At 44.3% G+C, this 19537-nt stretch overlaps 1 protein-coding gene across 2 annotated transcripts in view; it reads right to left on the reverse strand.

Annotated features, from left to right (window-relative positions):
* Positions 1–608: 608 nt before the first annotated feature.
* The window catches only part of LOC139537766 (serine/threonine-protein kinase 32A-like), a 70969-nt gene continuing 52040 nt past the window's right edge, over positions 609–19537 (reverse strand). For both annotated transcript variants that reach the window (XM_071339517.1, XM_071339518.1), the window contains exons 8-13: positions 19184–19287; positions 18260–18376; positions 17582–17707; positions 16309–16437; positions 3746–3810; positions 609–2150 (exon numbers count right to left, since the gene is read on the reverse strand). In XM_071339517.1, coding sequence (XP_071195618.1) covers positions 2033–2150; positions 3746–3810; positions 16309–16437; positions 17582–17707; positions 18260–18376; positions 19184–19287 — 659 coding nt within the window. In that variant the 3' untranslated portion in view covers positions 609–2032. The remainder of the gene's footprint in view (positions 2151–3745; positions 3811–16308; positions 16438–17581; positions 17708–18259; positions 18377–19183; positions 19288–19537) is intronic.

The following is a 19537-nucleotide window of genomic DNA, read 5'->3' on the forward strand; positions in this document are numbered from 1 at the left end:
CTATCTCAACCCCCCCTCCTTTTCTCTCTCTGTCTCTCATCCTCTCTCTATGTGCTCCAGGAGATGATGATTCCCACTCAGTCAGTAGTGTGATTGGTATGCTCTTGACTTCCCCTCTAGGAAAAGCCAGACAGCTCTACAACTACATGATTCATATCCACCATGACAACTATACTCCATATAGAAGTTCATACCCACCATGACAACTATACTCCATATAGAGGTTCATACCCACCATGACAACTATACTCCATATAGAGGTTCATACCCACCATGACAACTATACTCCATATAGAGGTTCATACCCACCATGACAACTATACTCCATATAGAGGTTCATATCCACCATGACAACTATACTCCATATAGAGGTTCATACCCACCATGACAACTATACTCCATATAGAGGTTCATACCCACCATGACAACTATACTCCATATAGAGGTTCATACCCACCATGACAACTATACTCCATATAGAGGGGTATGACCCAAGGCAGTCTGCACAGGAGGAGACAAATACAACCCTTTTTTCTCTTTTACAATTATGTTTTTCAATCTTTTTAAACAATGCCTCCAACTGTTGCTAAATCCACACAAGGCCACAGTTCTTATCTGGCTATTTATTAAAACAGAAACAAACAAACAAACGAGCAGTTAGTTAGGTAACCCCTAAAGTACTTTATTACTGTGCTACTTTTCAATAGCAAAAAAAACACTGGTGAACTTTTCCTTTTGAATTCCCAGATGTTACCTAACTGCTCATTGTGTGTATTTAAGAAAATAATAAGGTTGGGGTCCCAAAGAAAAATATGACATTAAGGCACACCTTTTATAATCGCTGCTTGACCACATTTACAGGTAATAGTCCACACAGTGACAACAAATGAAAAACAAAATAGAGTACTCATTTTACAACTCTGCTTTCATTGGGCCCTTGAATGACATACATTTATCAAAACCTACAATAATTAGAATATCTGTACCAATAATGGTTGTTATAAAGGTGCCAATAGTAGATCTGATAACCAGGTAAAGCCTGGTTAATAAGACAGGTAAAGCCTTGGATAATATGTAATTGTATTGCAGAAAGGGTCAAAAGACTGGCAAAGCTATTTTCCAAGCACATATTGAACAACAGGATGGTGACTTCAATTAGACTACATATATGATTATCATTGTCTGCATGGGGAAACCAATCAGGTACCATATAGTAGCTATACGGCACCCCTATATTAAACAGAAGAGAATGAGAATTCATACACTACACTTTGACCTCTACAATTAATGGAAAAGCGTATGCAAAGCTATCTTCTGTGCGGAACAGACAATAAATATCTATTTATCTATAAATATTTATATCCCAAATGTCCATGTCAAGTACCCATCATCTTGGTTTGCTTGAGTGTCACAAGTGATGCCTAACGTCATCACAGAGACTCATTAAGTAAACTCTGTCTCTGCTGAAGTCAATGGTTCCCTTTGTCTTCCAAGAGGAATCTGTGGTTGGTGTCTTGAAAACAAAGGCCGCATATCTCATCTCTAATTTTAATTCATTTTTTGTGAGGCAACTCACACCCCCTTTCTCTGTTTTCATGTACTACAGACATATTATCCTATTTGTCAACATCAGGCTTAATTTTCTTCCTGGCCTGAGCCTAGCCTCAGCTTAGCAGGCATGGTGGCTGTATCCTGTCTGTCTCTGCTGCCAAGTCAGACCAAGTCAAGGTAGGGCAGAGTGTAAGAAGGGGTGCCCACTGAGAGGCCACATCCCTGAGCGAGGAAAAGAAGAAAGAGCCAAGGTCTGTCTGTCTGCTCTAGGTCAGGTGCCACTCACTCTGTAAAGTAGTAATCTATGTGACCTCCAGCAGTCTGGGCATAGTGGCCGGCTGTTGGGGAATGTGTCAGGGTTAAAGGTCAATCTGAGTGCCTACACCGGCCGGCGGCAGAGGGAGAGTGGGGGATTGGGTAGTGTTGATCTACAAGCTGCGGCCAGGTACGCGTAGCGACTTCGGGCTAAAGCAGAAGTCCACTATCCTGATATGTAGGCTGCCGGGTCCACGTTGTTGTTCTGTCCATCTTCAATAGCCTTGTTCTTCTCTGTCGTGGTGAGGCCTGTTGCTTCTGTTCCCACCACAGCCTTCTTTGACCTATCAGGTGAAACCCACAAAAGCTAGATGTTTTGCTATCTGGTATTGATATGTAAATTAAAAAGGGTTTTCATCAAATTCTATCATGTTACATACATTCAAGGAGTTACTCAGCAGTAGTGGACACATACAGGATTCATTATCGCAACCGTTGCTGTAAATATGTCATGTTGACTGTGGCCCAATACTTTTGCCTTCAGCCATTTAATTTATGCCTAACTGCTCTGCCGATTTTATTAGAAGGATGTAACAGTTCTTTGGCAACCCACATTGAAACTCATAAGTAGAGGACATCAAATCTGAACGATTTTTTAAAAGAAATCGGGGGCAACAGCAGGTGCCACATTTTGGTGTTAATGTAGACCACCAGACGATATATCTCTGTAGGACATACATTACCGTTCAAAAGTTTGGGGTCACTTAGAAATGTCCTCGTTTTTGAAAGAAAATCAAAATTTTTGTCCATTAAAATAACATCAAATTGATCAGAAATACAGTGTAGACATTGTTAATGTTGTAAATGACTATTGTAGCTGGAAATGGCTGATTTTTTACGGAATATCTACATAGGCATACAGAGGCCCATTATCAGCAGCTATCACTCCTGTTGACATCAACAGTGAAGAGGCGACTCTGCGATGCTGGCCATCTAGGCAGAGTTGCAAAGAAAAAGCCATATATCAAACTGGCCAATAAAAATGTAATATTAAGATGGGCAAAAGAATACAGACACTGGACAGAGGAACTCTGCCTAGAAGGCCAGCATCCCGGAGTTGCCTCTTCACTGTTGATGTTGAGACTGATGTTTTGTGGGTACTATTTAATGAAGCTGCCAGTTGAGGACTTGTGAGGCGTCTGTTTCTCAAACTAAACACTCTAATGTACTTGTCCTCTTGCTCAGTTGTGCACCGGGGCCTCCCACTCCTCTTTCTATTCTGGTTAGGGACAGTTTGCGCTGTTCTGTGAAGGGAGTAGTACACAGCGTTTTACGAGATCTTCAGTTTCTTGGCAATTTCTCACATGGAATAGCCTTCATTTCTCAGAACATGAATAGACTGACGAGTTTCAAAAGAAAGTTATTTGTTTCTGGCCATTTTGAGCCTGTAATCGAACCCACAAATGCTGATGCTGCAGATACTCAACTAGTCTAAAGGCGGACAGTTTAATTGCTTCTTTAATTAGCACAACAGTTTTCAGCTGTGCTAACATAATTGCAAAAGGGTTTTCTAATGATCAATTAGCCTTTTAAAATGATAAACTTGGATTAGCTAACACAACGTGCCATTGGAAAACAGGAGTGATAGCTGCTGATAATGGGCCTCTGTACGCCTATGTAGATATTCCATAAAACATCTGCTGTTTCCAGCTACAATAGTAATTTACAACATTAACAATGTCTACACTGTATTTCTGATCAATTTGATGTTATTTTAATGGACAAAATATGTGCTTTTATTTCAAAAACTAGGACATTTCTAAGTGACCCCAAACTTTTCAATGGTAGTGTACATAGTGAGTGTTCTCAGTAGACTACACAGTGTATATCTCTGTTAGGACATACAATGAGTTTTCTCATTAGAAACTGAGTATCCAACCTTTCTCTGTTGAAGATGAGGAAGTCCCTCTCCACATTGTCCAGGCGCTGTTGGAGCTGACCGTTCTGGGAAATTACACACACAAACTCACTGAATCTTTTTTAAGACAGTAAAGATTATCCCATGACCCAGATAATGGTTGTTGATACTTGGTACAAGAAGGGGGAGAACAAGCACTAGAAAGATTAATGAAGTTTTGCTCATTTTAAAGGACAGCCAGTATCTCTCTCAGAGGCCCACTTGCCCTACACTGAAACAGTGTCACACATTTAGTGATGTTAATCACGTGAGAACAACAACATCTCCGTGACGACCTATCCTGGCAGCCTTGCCGGTGTTATGACAGTTTCTCGCCCTCTCTGGACCCTGGGTTGATGTTAGGCAGACTGCTTGGGCCAGATTGGGCCTTAGACGACTCCCACCGTAAGTTTCTTGACCCCCTGTACAGGCCTGGCAATCAGCCTGGAGAGCTAGTACAGGTGCTTTCACAGTGGGGCGCCAGACCCTGGCAGACAGCCAACAAGAGAAGTAGAGCACGGAGAGAGAGAGAGAGAGAGAGAGAGAGAGAGAGAGAGAGAGAGAGAGAGAGAGAGAGAGAGAGAGAGAGAGAGAGAGAGAGAGAGAGAGAGAGAGAGAGAGACAAGAGAGAGAGAGAAGAGAGAGACAAGAGAGAGAGAGAAGAGAGAGACAAGAGAGAGAGAGAGAGAGAGAGAGAGAGAGAGAGAGAGAGAGAGAGAGAGAGAGAGAGAGAGACTGAGGAGACAAGAGAGAGACTGAGGAGACAAGAGAGAGACTGAGGAGACAAGAGAGAGACTGAGGAGACGAGAGAGACAAGAGAGAGATTGAGGAGACAAGAGAGAGACTGAGGAGACAAGAGAGAGACTGAGGAGACAAGAGAGAGACTGAGGAGACAAGAGAGAGACAAGAGAGAGATTGAGGAGACAGAGAGACAAGAGAGAGATTGAGGAGACAGAGAGACAAGAGAGAGATTGAGAAGGGAGAGAGATGGGGTGACATTCACACAGAAGCCTTGTTTATACATTGTGCCCACATTGTCAGAAATATCTTTACACATGGTATCAAAATGTGTCTCTTATCCGCCCACTGTGTCAGCATTGTGACCACATTTCCCGGTCACTCCCTGTAAGCAATTTATTTGACAGCTATTCTATCAAAATAATACGGATTTATTTTAAGACAGATATTGATCCCATAAGTCAATGGTGCCACGTGTCAACGATTTTAGAAGGCAGGACAATGACGATTTAAATGGTTTCAGTGTCCAGATCCGTCTACACTTGTAAGATATCCAGACACAATGTGTGCCTGACTACCTACGAAGGTGGTCAGGAAGATCTGATCTCAATCAGAACACAATGTGTCTTTTAATCATCTACACCTGTCTGGAAATGTCGGCACAATAAGAATGTGGACAAGATCAGGACAAAGGATGCATTTTAGAACCAGGTATAGAGAGAGACACAGAGTGAGATGGACAGACAACGAGAGGGAAGAGAGACAGAGGGAGATGGATAGAGAGAGATAGTAAGAGAGAGAGAGAGACATACAGACAGACAGACAGAGATAGGCACAGTGGCTTGTGAAAGTATTCACCCCCTTGGCATTTTTCCTATTTTGTTGCCTTACAACCTGGAATTAAAATAGATTTTTTGGGGGGGTTTGTATCATTTGATTTACACAACATGCCTACCACTTTGAAGATGCAAAATATTGTTTCTTGTAAAACAAACAAGTAGTAAGACAAAAAACTGAAAACTTGAGCGTGCATAATTATTCACTCCCCCAAAGGCAATACCTTGAAGAGCCACCTTTTGCAGCAATTACAGCTGCAAGTCTCTTGGGGTATGTCTCTATAAACTTGGCACATCTAGCCATGGGGATTTTTGTCCATTCTTCAAGGCAAAACTTCTCCAGCTCCTACAAGTTGGATGGGTTCCGCTGGTGTACAGCAATCTTTAAGTCATACCACAGATTCTCAATTGGATTGAGGTCTGGGCTTTGACTAGGCCATTCCAAGACATTTAAAGGTTTCCCCTAAAACCACCCGATTGTTGCTTTAGCAGTATGCTTAGGGTCATTGTCCTGCTGGAAGGTGAACCTCCGTCCCAGTCTCAAATCTCTGGAAGACTGAAACAGGTTTCCCTCAAGAATTTCCCTGCATTTAGCACCATGCACCATGCCTTCAATTCTGACAAGTTTCCCAGTCCCTGCCAATGAAAAACATCCCCACAGCATGATGCTCCCATCACCATGCTTCACTGGGGGGATGGTATTCTTGGGGTGATGAAAGGTGTTGGGTTTGCGCCAGATATAGCATTTTCCTTGATGGCCAGAAAGCTCAATTTTAGTCTCATCTTACCAGAGTACCTTCTTCCATATATTTGGGGAGTCTCCCACATGCCTTTTGGCGAACACCAAACATGTTTGCTTATTTTTTTATTTAAGCAATGGCTTTTTTTCTGCCCACTCTTCCGTAAAGCCCAGCTCTGTGGAGTGTATGGCTTAAAGTGGTCCTATGGACAGATACTCCAATCTCCGCGGTGGAGTTTTGGTCTCTTTGTTGCCTCTCACATTAATGCCCTCCTTCCCTGGTCCGTGAGTTTTGGTGGGCGGCCCTCTCTTGGCAGGTTTGTTGTAGTACCATATTCTTTCCATTTTTTTAATAATGGATTTAATGGTGCTCTGTGGGATGTTCAAAGTTTCGGATATTTTTTTATAACCCAATCCTGATCTGTACTTCTCCACAAATTTGTCCCTGACCTGTTTGGAGAGCTCCTTGGTCTTCATTGTGCCGCTTGCTTGTTGGTGCCCCTTGCTTAGTGGTGTTGCAGACTCTGGGGCCTTTCAGAACAGGTGTATATATACTTAGATCATGTGACAGATCATGTGACACTTAGATTGCACACAGGTGGACTTTATTTAACTAATTATGTGACTCCTGAGGGTAATTGGCATGATGACTCCTTGCTGTCCCCAGTCCACCTGGCCTTGCTGCTGCTCCAGTTTCAACTGTTCTGCCTGCGGCTATGGAACCCTGACCTGTTCACCGGACGTGCTAAAAAAGCCAACTGACATTTACGCCTGAGGTGCTGACTTGATGCACCCTCGATAACTACTGTGATTATTATTATTTGACCATGCTGGTCATTTATGAACATTTGAACATCTTGGCCATGTTCTGTTATAATCTCCACCCGGCACAGCCAGAAGAGGACTGGCCACCCCTCATAGCCTGGTTCCTCTCTAGGTTTCTTCCTAGGTTTTGCTCTTTCTAGGGAGTTTTTCCTAGCCACCGTGCCTCTACACCTGCATTGTTTGCTGTTTGGGGTTTTAGGCTGGGTTTCTGTACAGCACTTTGAGATATCAGCTGATGTACGAAGGGCTATATAAATACATTTGATTTGATTTGATTTAATTGGTTGCACTAGATCTTATTTAGGGGCTTCGAAGCAACGGGGTGAATACATATGCACGCACCACTTTTCCATTTTAAACTTTTTTGAATTTTTTGAAACAAGTTATTTTTTTCATTTCACTTCACCAATTTGGACTATTTTGTGTATGTCCATTACATGAAATCCAAATAAAAATCCCTTTACATTACAGGTTGTAATGCAACAAAATAGGAAAACCGCCAAGGGGGATGAATACTTTTGCAAGGCACTGCAGGTAGATTGGGAGATCTATTTGATCAGGTACTACTATCTACTGTATCTCTGAGGTGTTGACAGAATGAAAGCTCCTAAAAGCAGGTCTGTTTGACAGAGCCTGATAACAAGCAGAGTTTCTACAGACATGCCACTCTACTGTATGACTGACCTCTCTGTGTGAAGAGCTTACATCATGACTTCTGTTGTCACTGGATCTCAGTCATCAAGGCAACAACACACCGCCACGCTGACCCTCAACATGGGGGTCCCTCAGGGGTGCGTGCTTTGTCCCCTCTTGTACTCCCTGTTCATCCAGAACTATGCGGCCACGCATGACTCCATCCTCATCATTAAGTTTACCGACGACAATGAGACAGCCTACAGGGAGGAGGTCAAAGACCTGGCAGTGTGGTGCCAGGACAACAACCTCTCCCTCAACGTCGGCAAGACAAAGGAGCTGATCGTGGAATACAGGAAACAGAAGGCCGAGCACGCTCCCATTAACAATAAGTCAGTTAAATAAAGGTTCAATAAAAAATGAAAAAACATTGACAGGGCTGTAGTGGAGCAGGTCAAGAGCTTCAAGTTCCTCAGTGTCCACATCACTAAGGATCTATCATGGTCCACACAGACCAACACAGTCGTGAAGAGGGCACGACAATGCCCCTTCACCTTCAGGAGGTTGAAAAGATTTGTCATGGGCCCTCAGATCCTCAAAATCTCAAAAAAAAAATGTTCTACAGCTGCACCATTGAGAGCATCTTGACTGGCTGCATCACTGCCTGGTATGACAACTGCTCGGCATCCAACAGCAAGGAGCTACAGAGAGTAGTGTGTACAGCCCAGTACATCACTGGGGCCGAGTTCTCTGCCATCCAAGACCTCTATACAATGCCCTAGAAATTGTCAAAGACTTAACGAAATAGCTACCTGGACTATGTGCATTAACCCTTTTTACACTAACTTTTTAAAAACTAATTACATACGCTGCTCCTACTGTTTATTATCTATCCTGTTGTCTAGTCACTTTCTTCCTAGTTATATGTGCATATCTACCTCAGTTACCGTACTTCTGCACATCGACTCGGTACTGGTACTCCGTGTATATAGCCAAGTTATCGTTACTCATTGTGTATTTATTATTACTTTTCTATTATTTCTCTATTTTGTTTCTCTCTGCGTTGTTGGGAAGGGGCCGTAAGCATTTCACTGTTAGTCCACACATGTTGTTTAGGAAACGTGACAAATAAAATGGGATTTGATCTCAGTGCATTGTGTGTTCCTTTACTGCTTACTCTCCTGTACAGGTGCCATGCCAGATGCTAAGCACCACCTCCCACACCCCAGCATGGGAACAGACAGGCAGACAGACATACAGATAGACAGGCAGACAGACAGACATCCAGTCAGACATAAAGGCAGATAGACAGACATCTAGTCAGACATACAGGCAGGCAGACAGACATGCAGACAGACAGACAGGCAGACAGACATCCAGTCAGACATACAGACAGACAGACAGACATCCAGTCAGCCATACAGGCAGACACAGACATACAGGCAGACATACAGGCAGCCAGACATGCAGACAAACAGACATACAGGCAGACAGACAGGCAGACAGACAGACATCCAGTCAGACATACAGACAGGCAGACATACAGGCAGACAGACATGCAGACAGACAGACATACAGACATGCAGACAGACAGGCAGACAGACAGACATCCAGTCAGACATACAGGCAGACAGACATGCAGACAGACATACAGACATGCAGACAGACAGGCAGACAGACATACAGGCAGGCAGGCAGGCAGGCAGATAGACTTCCAGACAGACATGCAGACAGGCAGACAGACAGACATCCAGTCAGCCAGACAGGGGTGTGATGGGGTGAGCTCTCCACCTGGAGAACAAGGATCCCTTGGGGAGCCAACAAGGTAGCCAGGCAGAGCAGCACAGTGCTGGAAACGACAGTGGGCCCAGAGAGAGACTGTCAGAGCCAAAGGTATAGCTTGCGAAGGACAGTCTGTGAATAACAATATCACTTAACCTGTGGGTAATTCTCTCCCTTTCTGCTGTTAAATGGGAGTTCAGAAGTTAATTATGCCCTGCTGTTAGATAAAAAATTTAATTTAACACTTTACAAAATGAAACCTAGAGGGACTTTTCTGTTGGCTGTTTGCCAGGCTGGTAGAGACACAATTAAAGTCATTGTCTATTTCAATTGTACAGCTATAGGCTGAAGACAGCAATCGGTAACATCATTGTGTATAATAACTATTCGACTTCTGTACTGTGGGTTCTGACCATCCGGGATTCTCTCTTAGTTATAGAACCAGACAAGAACTACAGTACCACTGAATACTTCAACGCACCAATATCAAAGTGCTGATCAGAACTGACAACTATTCTGATCAGGTTAATTGAGGGTGAAGAGAAGGGAAGTGACAGCAGTTAAAGTTACATGATCATAGAGTGTAGCGAGGTTGGGAGGATGGAGGATGGAAAGATGGGCCTATTTATGCTGTTCCCAAGAAAACACGAGTCCAATTCCTCACTACATCATCTGTGATTTAATTCGGCTAATTCTACTGTTCATTATGGGTTCAACAGCAGCCAGGATTCAGAAGGGAAAGAGAGAGGGAGGGAGACAGCAGTTAAGAGGATGAGAACAAGACAGAAAAAGGAGAACAAAATGTGGGGAGGAAGAAATAGAGAGGGGAGGAAGGGGGAGAGGAGCACAGAGAGAGAGAGAGAGAGAGAGAGAGAGAAAGAGAGAGAGAGAGAGAGAGAGAGAGAGAGAGAGAGAGAGAGAGAGAGAGAGAGAGAGAGAGAGAGAGAGAGTTAATGAGCCAGCAGCAGACTGGGCCAGACATTAGTGCAGTGCCCCGCCTGCCTTTCATACAATATTGATCTGCACTGCTTAAGAAATGTGTACACACAATGCACATCCCCTCTCTCTCTCTCTCTCTCTCTCTCTCTCTCTCTCTCTCTCTCTCTCTCTCTCTCTCTCTCTCTCTCTCTCTCTCTGTGCTCCTCTCCCCCTTCCTCCCCTCTCTTTGAAGTTTAGACAGGAGAAGTGTATGTCCTCCTTCCACTCAACATGTGGCCCCTGATAAACTAACACACACACACACACACAATGCTGTTTTCCCATTTTAGAAAGGTATGGGAAAAATGAATGCTTCACTGGTTTTGTTTAAAAATACATTCAGTGAAGTGCACTTCCAGTTAAAAATCATGTATGGAGGGAGTATTTTTACATTTGACATTTTAGTCATTTAGCAGATGCTCTTATCCAGAGCGACGTTCACAGGATCAATTAGGGTTAAGTGCTTTTCACCTAGTCGGCTCTGGAATTGGAACCTTTCCGTTACCTGCCGCTCACCATATTTTTAGTATGGTTGACAAAATAGAACTGGGAGGCCTACTGCTGGAGGTTTCATTTCCAAGATGGTGAACAGTATTGGTAGAAAGTTATTACACTTCAAAACTATGGAGACATCCCGTTGGTGTGAATGAATCTTCTTGTCTATGTCAAGTGTCCTTGTGCACTGCTAGTTTTACGGTGATGTTACATTGGTGGTGATAATTGGACAATTATTTACTTGATTCTGGGTAGTACTGTGGCGGCCATGAAATGTTGTCAGACGGTTATTGTCATGCAAAATACTGCCGGTCTCACAGTAATTGACCCGGTATTAGCATCTCCAGGCCGTCACAAACCTACAAGCCGTTGATGCATGCCTTTGGAACATCTACATTAAAAAGTATAATAAATCAATTTAATACACACCATCACAATTAGCAGACAATATACTCTATTCCTAGTTATACTTTATTCAGTGCTTACTGAGGTTTAGCCTACTGTGTCAACTGAAATGTAATTTTAGGAATGCCCTTCTATGTGGTATGCCTACAATGGGTAAAACACACAAAAAAAGACTGCCAGTCTGGACAGGACCAAAAAAAGACATCCAAAAGACATGGATGTCGGTCAGCGCTTACTGCGGTGTAGCCTACCATATCTGCCCGCAATGTCATTTCATGAATGCCCGTCCATGTGATAGGGCCACTGTTTGTAAAATGGACCGTTGCATTGGCTTTATTAGTCCTGATCCCTGTGACTAATACATTTGGCTATTTAAGCTCTGAATATCAGCTATCCAACTTTATCAGGAGTTATCCTGTGACTATTTGCAATGTGTTTACACAATGGGAACTACAGAAGTATTGCACTTTTTTCTATGATTAACGTTAGCTCGTAAGAAATGTACGGATACAAACTTGAAAACACTGATCATGACAATTTAGACCACGGGGATGAAACTCCTGGACAGAGTAGCCTGACTGTCCATTGCATATTGTCCATTTTAATTTGACATGTACTGTTTTTAGAATATGATGTTTGTTAACATGTCGGCACATGTTTATGTTAGATTATATTTTTTAGGCAATGTTGGTGGAGCGCTGCAGTGACCCGTCTCTCCAACAGAACACTGGAGAGGTGCGCTGAGAATGGACAATGTTCATATTTTGCGTCCCTGCCTTTGACAAAGTGGGCACTTCTTCTCACGTCTTGATCAGTTTAGCTCAGAAAATCCTGCCCTCGTCCATCTGCCTAAGAGCCAATTTATGCTTGATCCGAAAATGTGGTCGGAGGCGCCGCATGAATGGTGTGACGCAATGGCCAAACTGAGCTCTGTGCCTCTAAAAATGTGGTAACAATGCGGAGGGCTCTGTATAGCTCCGCACTGACATGATTGGTTGACCGTAGGTGGGGGCGGGAGGTCCTGTATGAACACAAACTTGCTTCCTTGACAACTTCCTTCACAACAGCTCTGCTCAACAGTTGCGCACTGCTCCGTGAAATGCAAGAAGTATGAACGCCCTGACTTCTGCAGAGGCTACACAGCCAATGTAGACATCAGATTGACCATGCAGCGCCTTTAATCCTCAGGCTGGCCCTGAGTGCACATACGAAGTGAGGGTGTGGAGGGTACAAGTGATCATTTGAAACAGGTCATATACGTTAGATTTAGAGTTATTTGGCAACTTTAGTTGTAAATTATATGAACTTTAGAAATCAAAACATATATGGGTTGCATGATGCAACTATAGGCTATTGATGATTTGAGAAAGTCACAAAAAAAGCTCTCAATTGAATCTTATCTTTACTAATATGTACAATTAGTTTTGATTAAGAATGGCCCATTACTAAATGGGCAGGAACAGGGGAAAAAATACATAATCGGTATGCACGCGAATAGTGAATGGAGGACACTCTGGTTTGTTTTTACTGTCATGTCTGCTCCTGCTCCTCCTCTCCAGCGTATGAAGTCACCAGAGTACTAACCACCAGTCCTGGAATTCATCACTACGCACACCTGGCACTCATCATGATGCGCACCTGTTAATTATTATGATTCACACCTGGACTCCATTAGCTTCATCATTTCCTCCCCTTTATATGTCACTCTCTCATGTTCACTCACCAGTTGGTATTGTTCTTGTGTATCGGAGTTCTGCCTTATGTTAGTGTCGTGTTCTTGGTTTTGATGTTTTATTTCCGGTTGGTTTTTATTTTTATTTTTGGCTACCATATCAATTGTGTTATAGTCTCATACATTATTTTTTATATTTCTACAAACTTCAAAGTGTTTTCTATCCAATGATACCAATTATATGCATATCCTGACTTCTGGGCCTGAGTAACAGGCAGAATACTTTGGGCACGTCAGTCAGGCGGAATTTCTGAAAAAGGACCCTAGCCCTAAGGAGTTAAAAGTTTCCCTACATTGAAGTTCCTGGCTACTAGGAGCGCCACCTCTGGGTGAGCGTTTTTTGTTTGCTTGTGACGGAACACAGCTCATTCAATGCTGTCTTAGTGCCAGCCTCTGACTGCGGTGGTATGTAAACAGCTACGAAGTATACAGATGAAAACTCTCTCGGTAGGTAGTGTGGGCTACAGCTTATCATGAGATACTCTACCTCAGGCGACAATAGCTCGAGACTTAGATATCATGCACCAGCTATTGTTTACAATAATACATAGACAGCTGCCCCTTGTCTTACCAGACGCCGCTGTTTGATCTTGCCGGTACATCGTATAACCAGCCAGCTGTATGTTGATATTGTCGTCGTTCAGCCACGACTCCGTGAAGCATAAGACGTTACAGTTTTTAATGTCCCGTTGGTAGTTTAATCTTCCGCGTAACTCGTCGATTTTATTCTCCAAAGATTACACATTTGCTAGCAGAATGGAGGGAAGTGGGGGTTTATTAAATCGCCTACGAATTCTCAGAAGGCAGCCCGCCCTTCGTTCCCTCTTTCTCCGCCTCCTCTTCACACAGATCACGGGGATCGCGGCCTGTTCCGATCGGGCTCGTCAGAGTCGTGAAAGGAAAAAAAGGATTCTGCTAGTCCGTGGTGAGTAATCGCAGTCCTGATGTCTAGAAGTTATTTTCGGTGCTAAGAGACGGCAGTGGCAAAATTATGTACAAAATAAGTAAAAATAAGTTACAAACAACGCAAATAAACAACCAAAAAAACACAATCGGCTGGGGGCACGTAAAACGTCTGCCTTCTTCTCCGGCGCCGTCTTACATGGCCCAAGTGAGGTTGAGTCCCAAGAAATCAATACTGAACAGCAGCATACTGTTCCTTAACATTACCACCTTTATTTAGCTGTAAAAATACAATAACTTGTTTTAGATTTACTGTATTTTCACCGCAACTAGACAAAAACCTCCAGGGGACCTTGGCACAACGTTTAAATAACGTCTTAAAAACTTTCTTGGGGACGTCCCTTTAACAAACCGGGAACAAGACAAAACCTGCAGGGAATCATGATTGTTTACAATTATATTATCACATTAATGTGATATAAAATCACGTGACCACAAGATCAAATGTGAAACACGTGATCACGTGAAATTCATGTGGTTTTTCCGTAAGGGTCATGCTTCTATTTTTCCAGATTTGTCCAGCACACGCTTTAAGCCATGAACCCAGTGAAGAACAGTCTGCATCGTGTCTTTCTGAAGCACTGCAAGGTTAACCAGGCTGAGCTCCACTTGGGCAGGTTCACCATAACAGTTGTCAGCTTTCATAAAACATGACTCAATTTGGGGCCAGCTCTGGCTTATTATTGCTAATGGCGCACAAGATTTGTGCCCATACCACCCAAATATCTTACCTCTATTGGAAAAGCGTTACATCAACCCTCTTTAATGTAGCTGATAGAAGGGAGCGAAACCAAAGGGAAGAAACAGCATCTGATTTACTTTATAATGGTCCCCCACATCGACTCTAGACATGTGATGCGTTAAGTCGATAGCTCCTGTTTAGCCAAAACAGTCCCTCCCCTCATGTGAATTCATGTGCACCTCTTCTTGGGTAAACAACATTTAAAAGCCCAGTAAAGGCTGTTGTAACTCACTCACTCACACTGGGATGGCAACAGAGACAGTCTGCAGTACTGAATAAATAAGAGAGAGTAGAGATAAAAGGAGAAGGGAGGAGAGAGATAAAAGGAGAAGGGAGGAGAGGGAGGAGGGAGGAGAGAGAGAAAGGAGGAGGGAGGAGAGAGAGAAAGGAGGAGAGAGAGAAAGGAGGAGAGGGAGGAGGGAGGAGAGAGAAAGGAGGAGGGAGGAGAGGGAGAGAGAAAGGAGGGAAGAGAGAGAAAGGAGGGAAGAGAGAGGAGGGAGAAAGGAGGTGGGAGGAGAGAGAAAGGAGGGAGGAGAGAGAAAGGAGGAGGGAGGAGAGAGAAAGGAGGAGGGAGAGAGAGAAAGGAGGAGGGAGAGAGAGGAGGGAGGAGAGAGAAAGGAGGGAGAAAGGAGGTGGGAGAAAGAGAAAGTAGGAGGGAGAGAGAGAAAGGAGGAGGGATGAGAGAGAAAGGAGGGAAGAGAGTGGAGGGAGAAAGGATGTGGGAGGAGAGAGAAAGGAGGGAGGAGAGAGAAAGGAGGGAGGAGAGAGATAAGAGGAGGGGTGAGAGATAAGAGGAGGGAGGAGAGAGGAGAGAGAAAAGAGAGGAGAGAGAAAGGAGAGAGGAAAGATAAATCAAATCAAATTTTATTAGTCACATGCGCCGAATACAACAGGTGTAGACCTTACAGTGAAATGCTTATTTAAGAGCCCCTAACCAACAATGCAGTTAAAAAAAATATGGAAAATAATAAGAAATAAAAGGAGGGAGAGAGAGAGACAAGAAGAGGGAGGAGAGAGAATGGAGGAGAGAGGAAAGAGAAGAGGAGAAGAAGGGACAGGACAGGAGTAGAAGAGCATGCTGACTGGTTGTTGGACTGTCTGTCACGTCTGATAGAGCATCCACACAGTAGTGTTTTAGTGAACCAGTGGCATCATTGGCAGCGGCCAGGCCTGTCGAGTAAAGAGCAGCACTGCTGCCCGTAAACGGAGGAGGACGCTTGATGAATGCCCACCTTTAATGAAATCACTGATGCCAACCTTTCCAGCTCTTTTTATTAACCATGTGTGTGTGTGTGTGTGTGTGTGTGTGTGTGTGTGTGTGTGTGTGTGTGTGTGTGTGTGTGTGTGTGTGTGTTTCACCCACCACCATCAGGCCTCTTTTACTGGGGGATCAAATTAACCTTTGTGTAAACACCCAGAGGACATGTCTGATTTATGTGAACAAGAGAAAAAAGAAAAGAGAAAGAGAGTGATTGCATTATTCTTCTCCCTTATGCACGGAACGTCCACGTTGGTCATTTACTCGGATGACAAATGTGCTTCTTTCATTACGCCACTCTGGTCAAACTAAAAGGGTACTTATCACCTGCCGCCGAGCCAAATGGACACACAGATGGTGACCTGTGGAATGGATGGAACCATTGAGAGGCATGTGTTTGTTGTTAGGGGAGGCTTTACCTGGGGGGACCCGTCAGAACCCTGCTCTCTGGTCTTCCTGGCTAGTCTCTTCTTCTTCTTGTGCAGCGGTTTAGACTCCAGAATCATCTCCTCCAGCTCAAAGGTGGGGTCGCAGTTGAGCCTCCGCCTCTGGAAGAGGAACAGAGGATGAAGCTTTTATTCTGGAGAGAGAGGCTGTCCATTCAGTCCATCGACCCTCCCCATCTCTCCTGACTGGCCCGATGTAGTGACCACAGGGAATTCACTTTATAATCAGACACCATTACAGGGAATTCACTTTATAATCAGACACCATTACAGGGAATTCACTCTATAATCAGACACCATTACAGGGAATCAGATCCTTTCATTTCCAGCTACTAACGTGTCCTCACAGATGTATTGTTAAAGAGATTGAACAGGATTTTATGCACTTAAAAACATATTGTAACATAATGTACAAATTGAAGATACTGTGTGTAGGCCAAAGAATCTCCCAGGACTGAATGGGATGTGTGAGATAAGGAGCTGCAGTAGTTCTGGTCTTTGGGTTTGCCTGACTGCTTATATGGATGTATCAGGATTGGGCGAAGGCGGTACTTACACTGCTTTGCTTCGAGTGCTTCGCACGTGTGCCCACAAGGGGGGGCTTTGGCTAAGACTTTCCTTTTGCAAGGGTGGAGACTTCGCAAAATGCTGGAACTCTCAATTTCTAACATGTATAGGCTCAGAAGTTAATTACGCAGCTGACCAAATTACGCAAAATTTTACTTCAGGGTTAACCGAGATCATACAGGACGTAACATATCATACGAAATGGATGACGTTATACACAATTGTGGACAATTTTTGGGGACCGGTTTTGGCTCTTGAGCTCTACTTTCAAAACTATTGGCTGAAATGAAACAACACCTTTATAATGCATCTTTAATCGATGACTGACGCTAGTGTTATTATCAGTCTGAACCTGATAGAGACTGACTTGAAAGTAGTCTTCTTGAATCAATGTTCCTCTACGAGCTGTCAGCTTTGAAGCAGAAGATGCTCCGCTCCCTGGCACCAAATGTCACCATGCCAACGGAACAGCTTGACCTCCTGCGTGGCGTCTGATGATGCCACTACCTTGCATGCATAATTTTACCTGCCTGTCAAACACTTGCTCCCTAACACCTGAGGAGGTGCTGTAGGAGACTTGAGCTCTAATGACCAGTAACAGCCTTCTCAGACCAGCAGGGGGCCGTCTGGACGTGCTTGTCTGTCTGGGCTGTGGGAGCGTTGTTGTGGTCTGACTCACGTTGGGGATGAAGCCGGGGGGAAGCTGTTTGTTGAGCACCGCGTCCCAGTTGACGTCAGACAGCAGGTCCAATTCCTGTAGCTCAGCCAGGCAGGACACTCGCTGGTGCACGTCAATACACAGCAACTAGAGAGGAGTAAGAGGAGGTGCAGGAGGAGGAGGAGAGGAGAAGCAGGAGGACGAGGAGCAGGAGAAAGAGGAGAAGACAGGAAGAAGAAACAGGAGAAAGAGGAGAGGACAGGAGTTGGGGAGAGGAACATTTCTGAGCTTTAAAGCAAGCACATCTGACACACACCACATGCACCACAGGAATGTAGATGAGGCGTGTTGTGGTAGGCTATGTGAGCACTGAGCTATGCAACAGTATGACTGCAGTGGAGAATGACCAAAATAGAATCTGATCACTTACAGTAGCCTTGTAGGTTTACTATTATAACCAAAGGAGATGGCATCTATGCCCCACAAATCAATCAGCATAGCATGTAATAACAATATTAGTCATTCAAGGAATATAGGGGTCAAATATAACTATAGTTCAAGTAAACAAGGTCTTGGTCCAGAGGTCGCCAATTTTCAATAAGATACAGTATAATAACAATGTATTATTCATTCAGGGAATGTAGGGGTTAAATGTAAGGTCACCAGCCGCCTATAGTAAGTCTGTAGATTTTTCTGTACCTTTCTGAGCAGAGACTTGATCTCCAGAGACCAGGCCATGGGGTAGCTGGGGTTGACCTTGTGGAACATCTGGAGGATCTCATTGGCCGGCATGCTGGAGCGCATGATGTACGGCCTCTGGAGGACCAGGACATAGCATTATTATCCCACAGAGGTTGTCGAGGTCACCGGGTCCTCATACATACAGATATACATGCAGAAGTCCATCAAACTGCCTAAAGAGAAAAGTCTAAATGTGGGTTTCCAGGTCTAGTAGTAGACCAGAGCAGATCAGCCTTATGCTCTGTTCTCTCTCTCTCAGGGGAGAGACCATTTTCCTGTGTTTGGGATAGATGATGGGTGGGGCTGTGACGGTGATTGATGTGTGGTGCTTTAGGGACACCAGGGCTCGCTGCCACTGATAGTCAAGTCCAGCAGGGCCTGAGGAGAGCTGGGGAGACGGGGCTCAAAGTCCAGCAGGGCCTGAGGAGAGCTGGGGAGACGGGGCTCAAAGTCCAGCAGGGCCTGAGGAGAGCTGGGGAGACAGGGCTCAGAGGGCTGCTATACAGCCTGATCCTGTCAAGTACCCAGCAGGGGCTAAGTGGGAGTCCCGCCCCTACCTGTCTTTTCCTCTCTTAACTAAATAAATGCACCAGGGTAACCATAGCCTGGTCCCTGATCTGTTGGCAAAACAACACAAATGGACCTAGGACCAGGCTAGGGTTATCATACCCTCATCTGAACAGTGAAGCTGGGCTAGACGGGTATTTTATTTCCATGGTTATATTAATGGGTCATCTCAAGGGCGCGCTCAGAGAGAAAGGTGCTGTTACAGACCCTTCTTCTCTTACTTAAAGGGCTATTCTAGGAGTAGGAAAATCATGTATTGTAGGTTTCAGGATGCATTATTCACAGGCCGGGATGTGCTGAACTGTGTTTCTGTACCTGTCCTCGCAGCAGCTCGTAGGCAGTGACACCCAGAGACCACCAGTCCACAGAGAAGGAGTAGCCAGGGTGTGTCCCCTCGTGTGACTGAAACAGCTCCGGGGCTGGGGAAGGAGGAGGGGAGAGACGGAGAGAGAGGGAAAGTGAAAGAGAGAGAGAGAGAGAGAGACCAACCAAACAAACAGCTGTTATTATTACACAACAAGGCTGGAGACTGAAATAGTGGTAGTACTGATAAAACAAACAAACAAATAAAATGGAACCCATCAAAACGGCTACAAACAGCTTACACAAAACTGCCATAGAACTGAGCCCTTCGAAGCCCACCCTGTAAATAGGACTCAGGTCCTTCAG

Source organism: Salvelinus alpinus, chromosome 13 (genome assembly GCF_045679555.1).
Source record: "Salvelinus alpinus chromosome 13, SLU_Salpinus.1, whole genome shotgun sequence".
In the NCBI taxonomy this organism is placed as follows: Eukaryota; Metazoa; Chordata; class Actinopteri; order Salmoniformes; family Salmonidae; genus Salvelinus; species Salvelinus alpinus.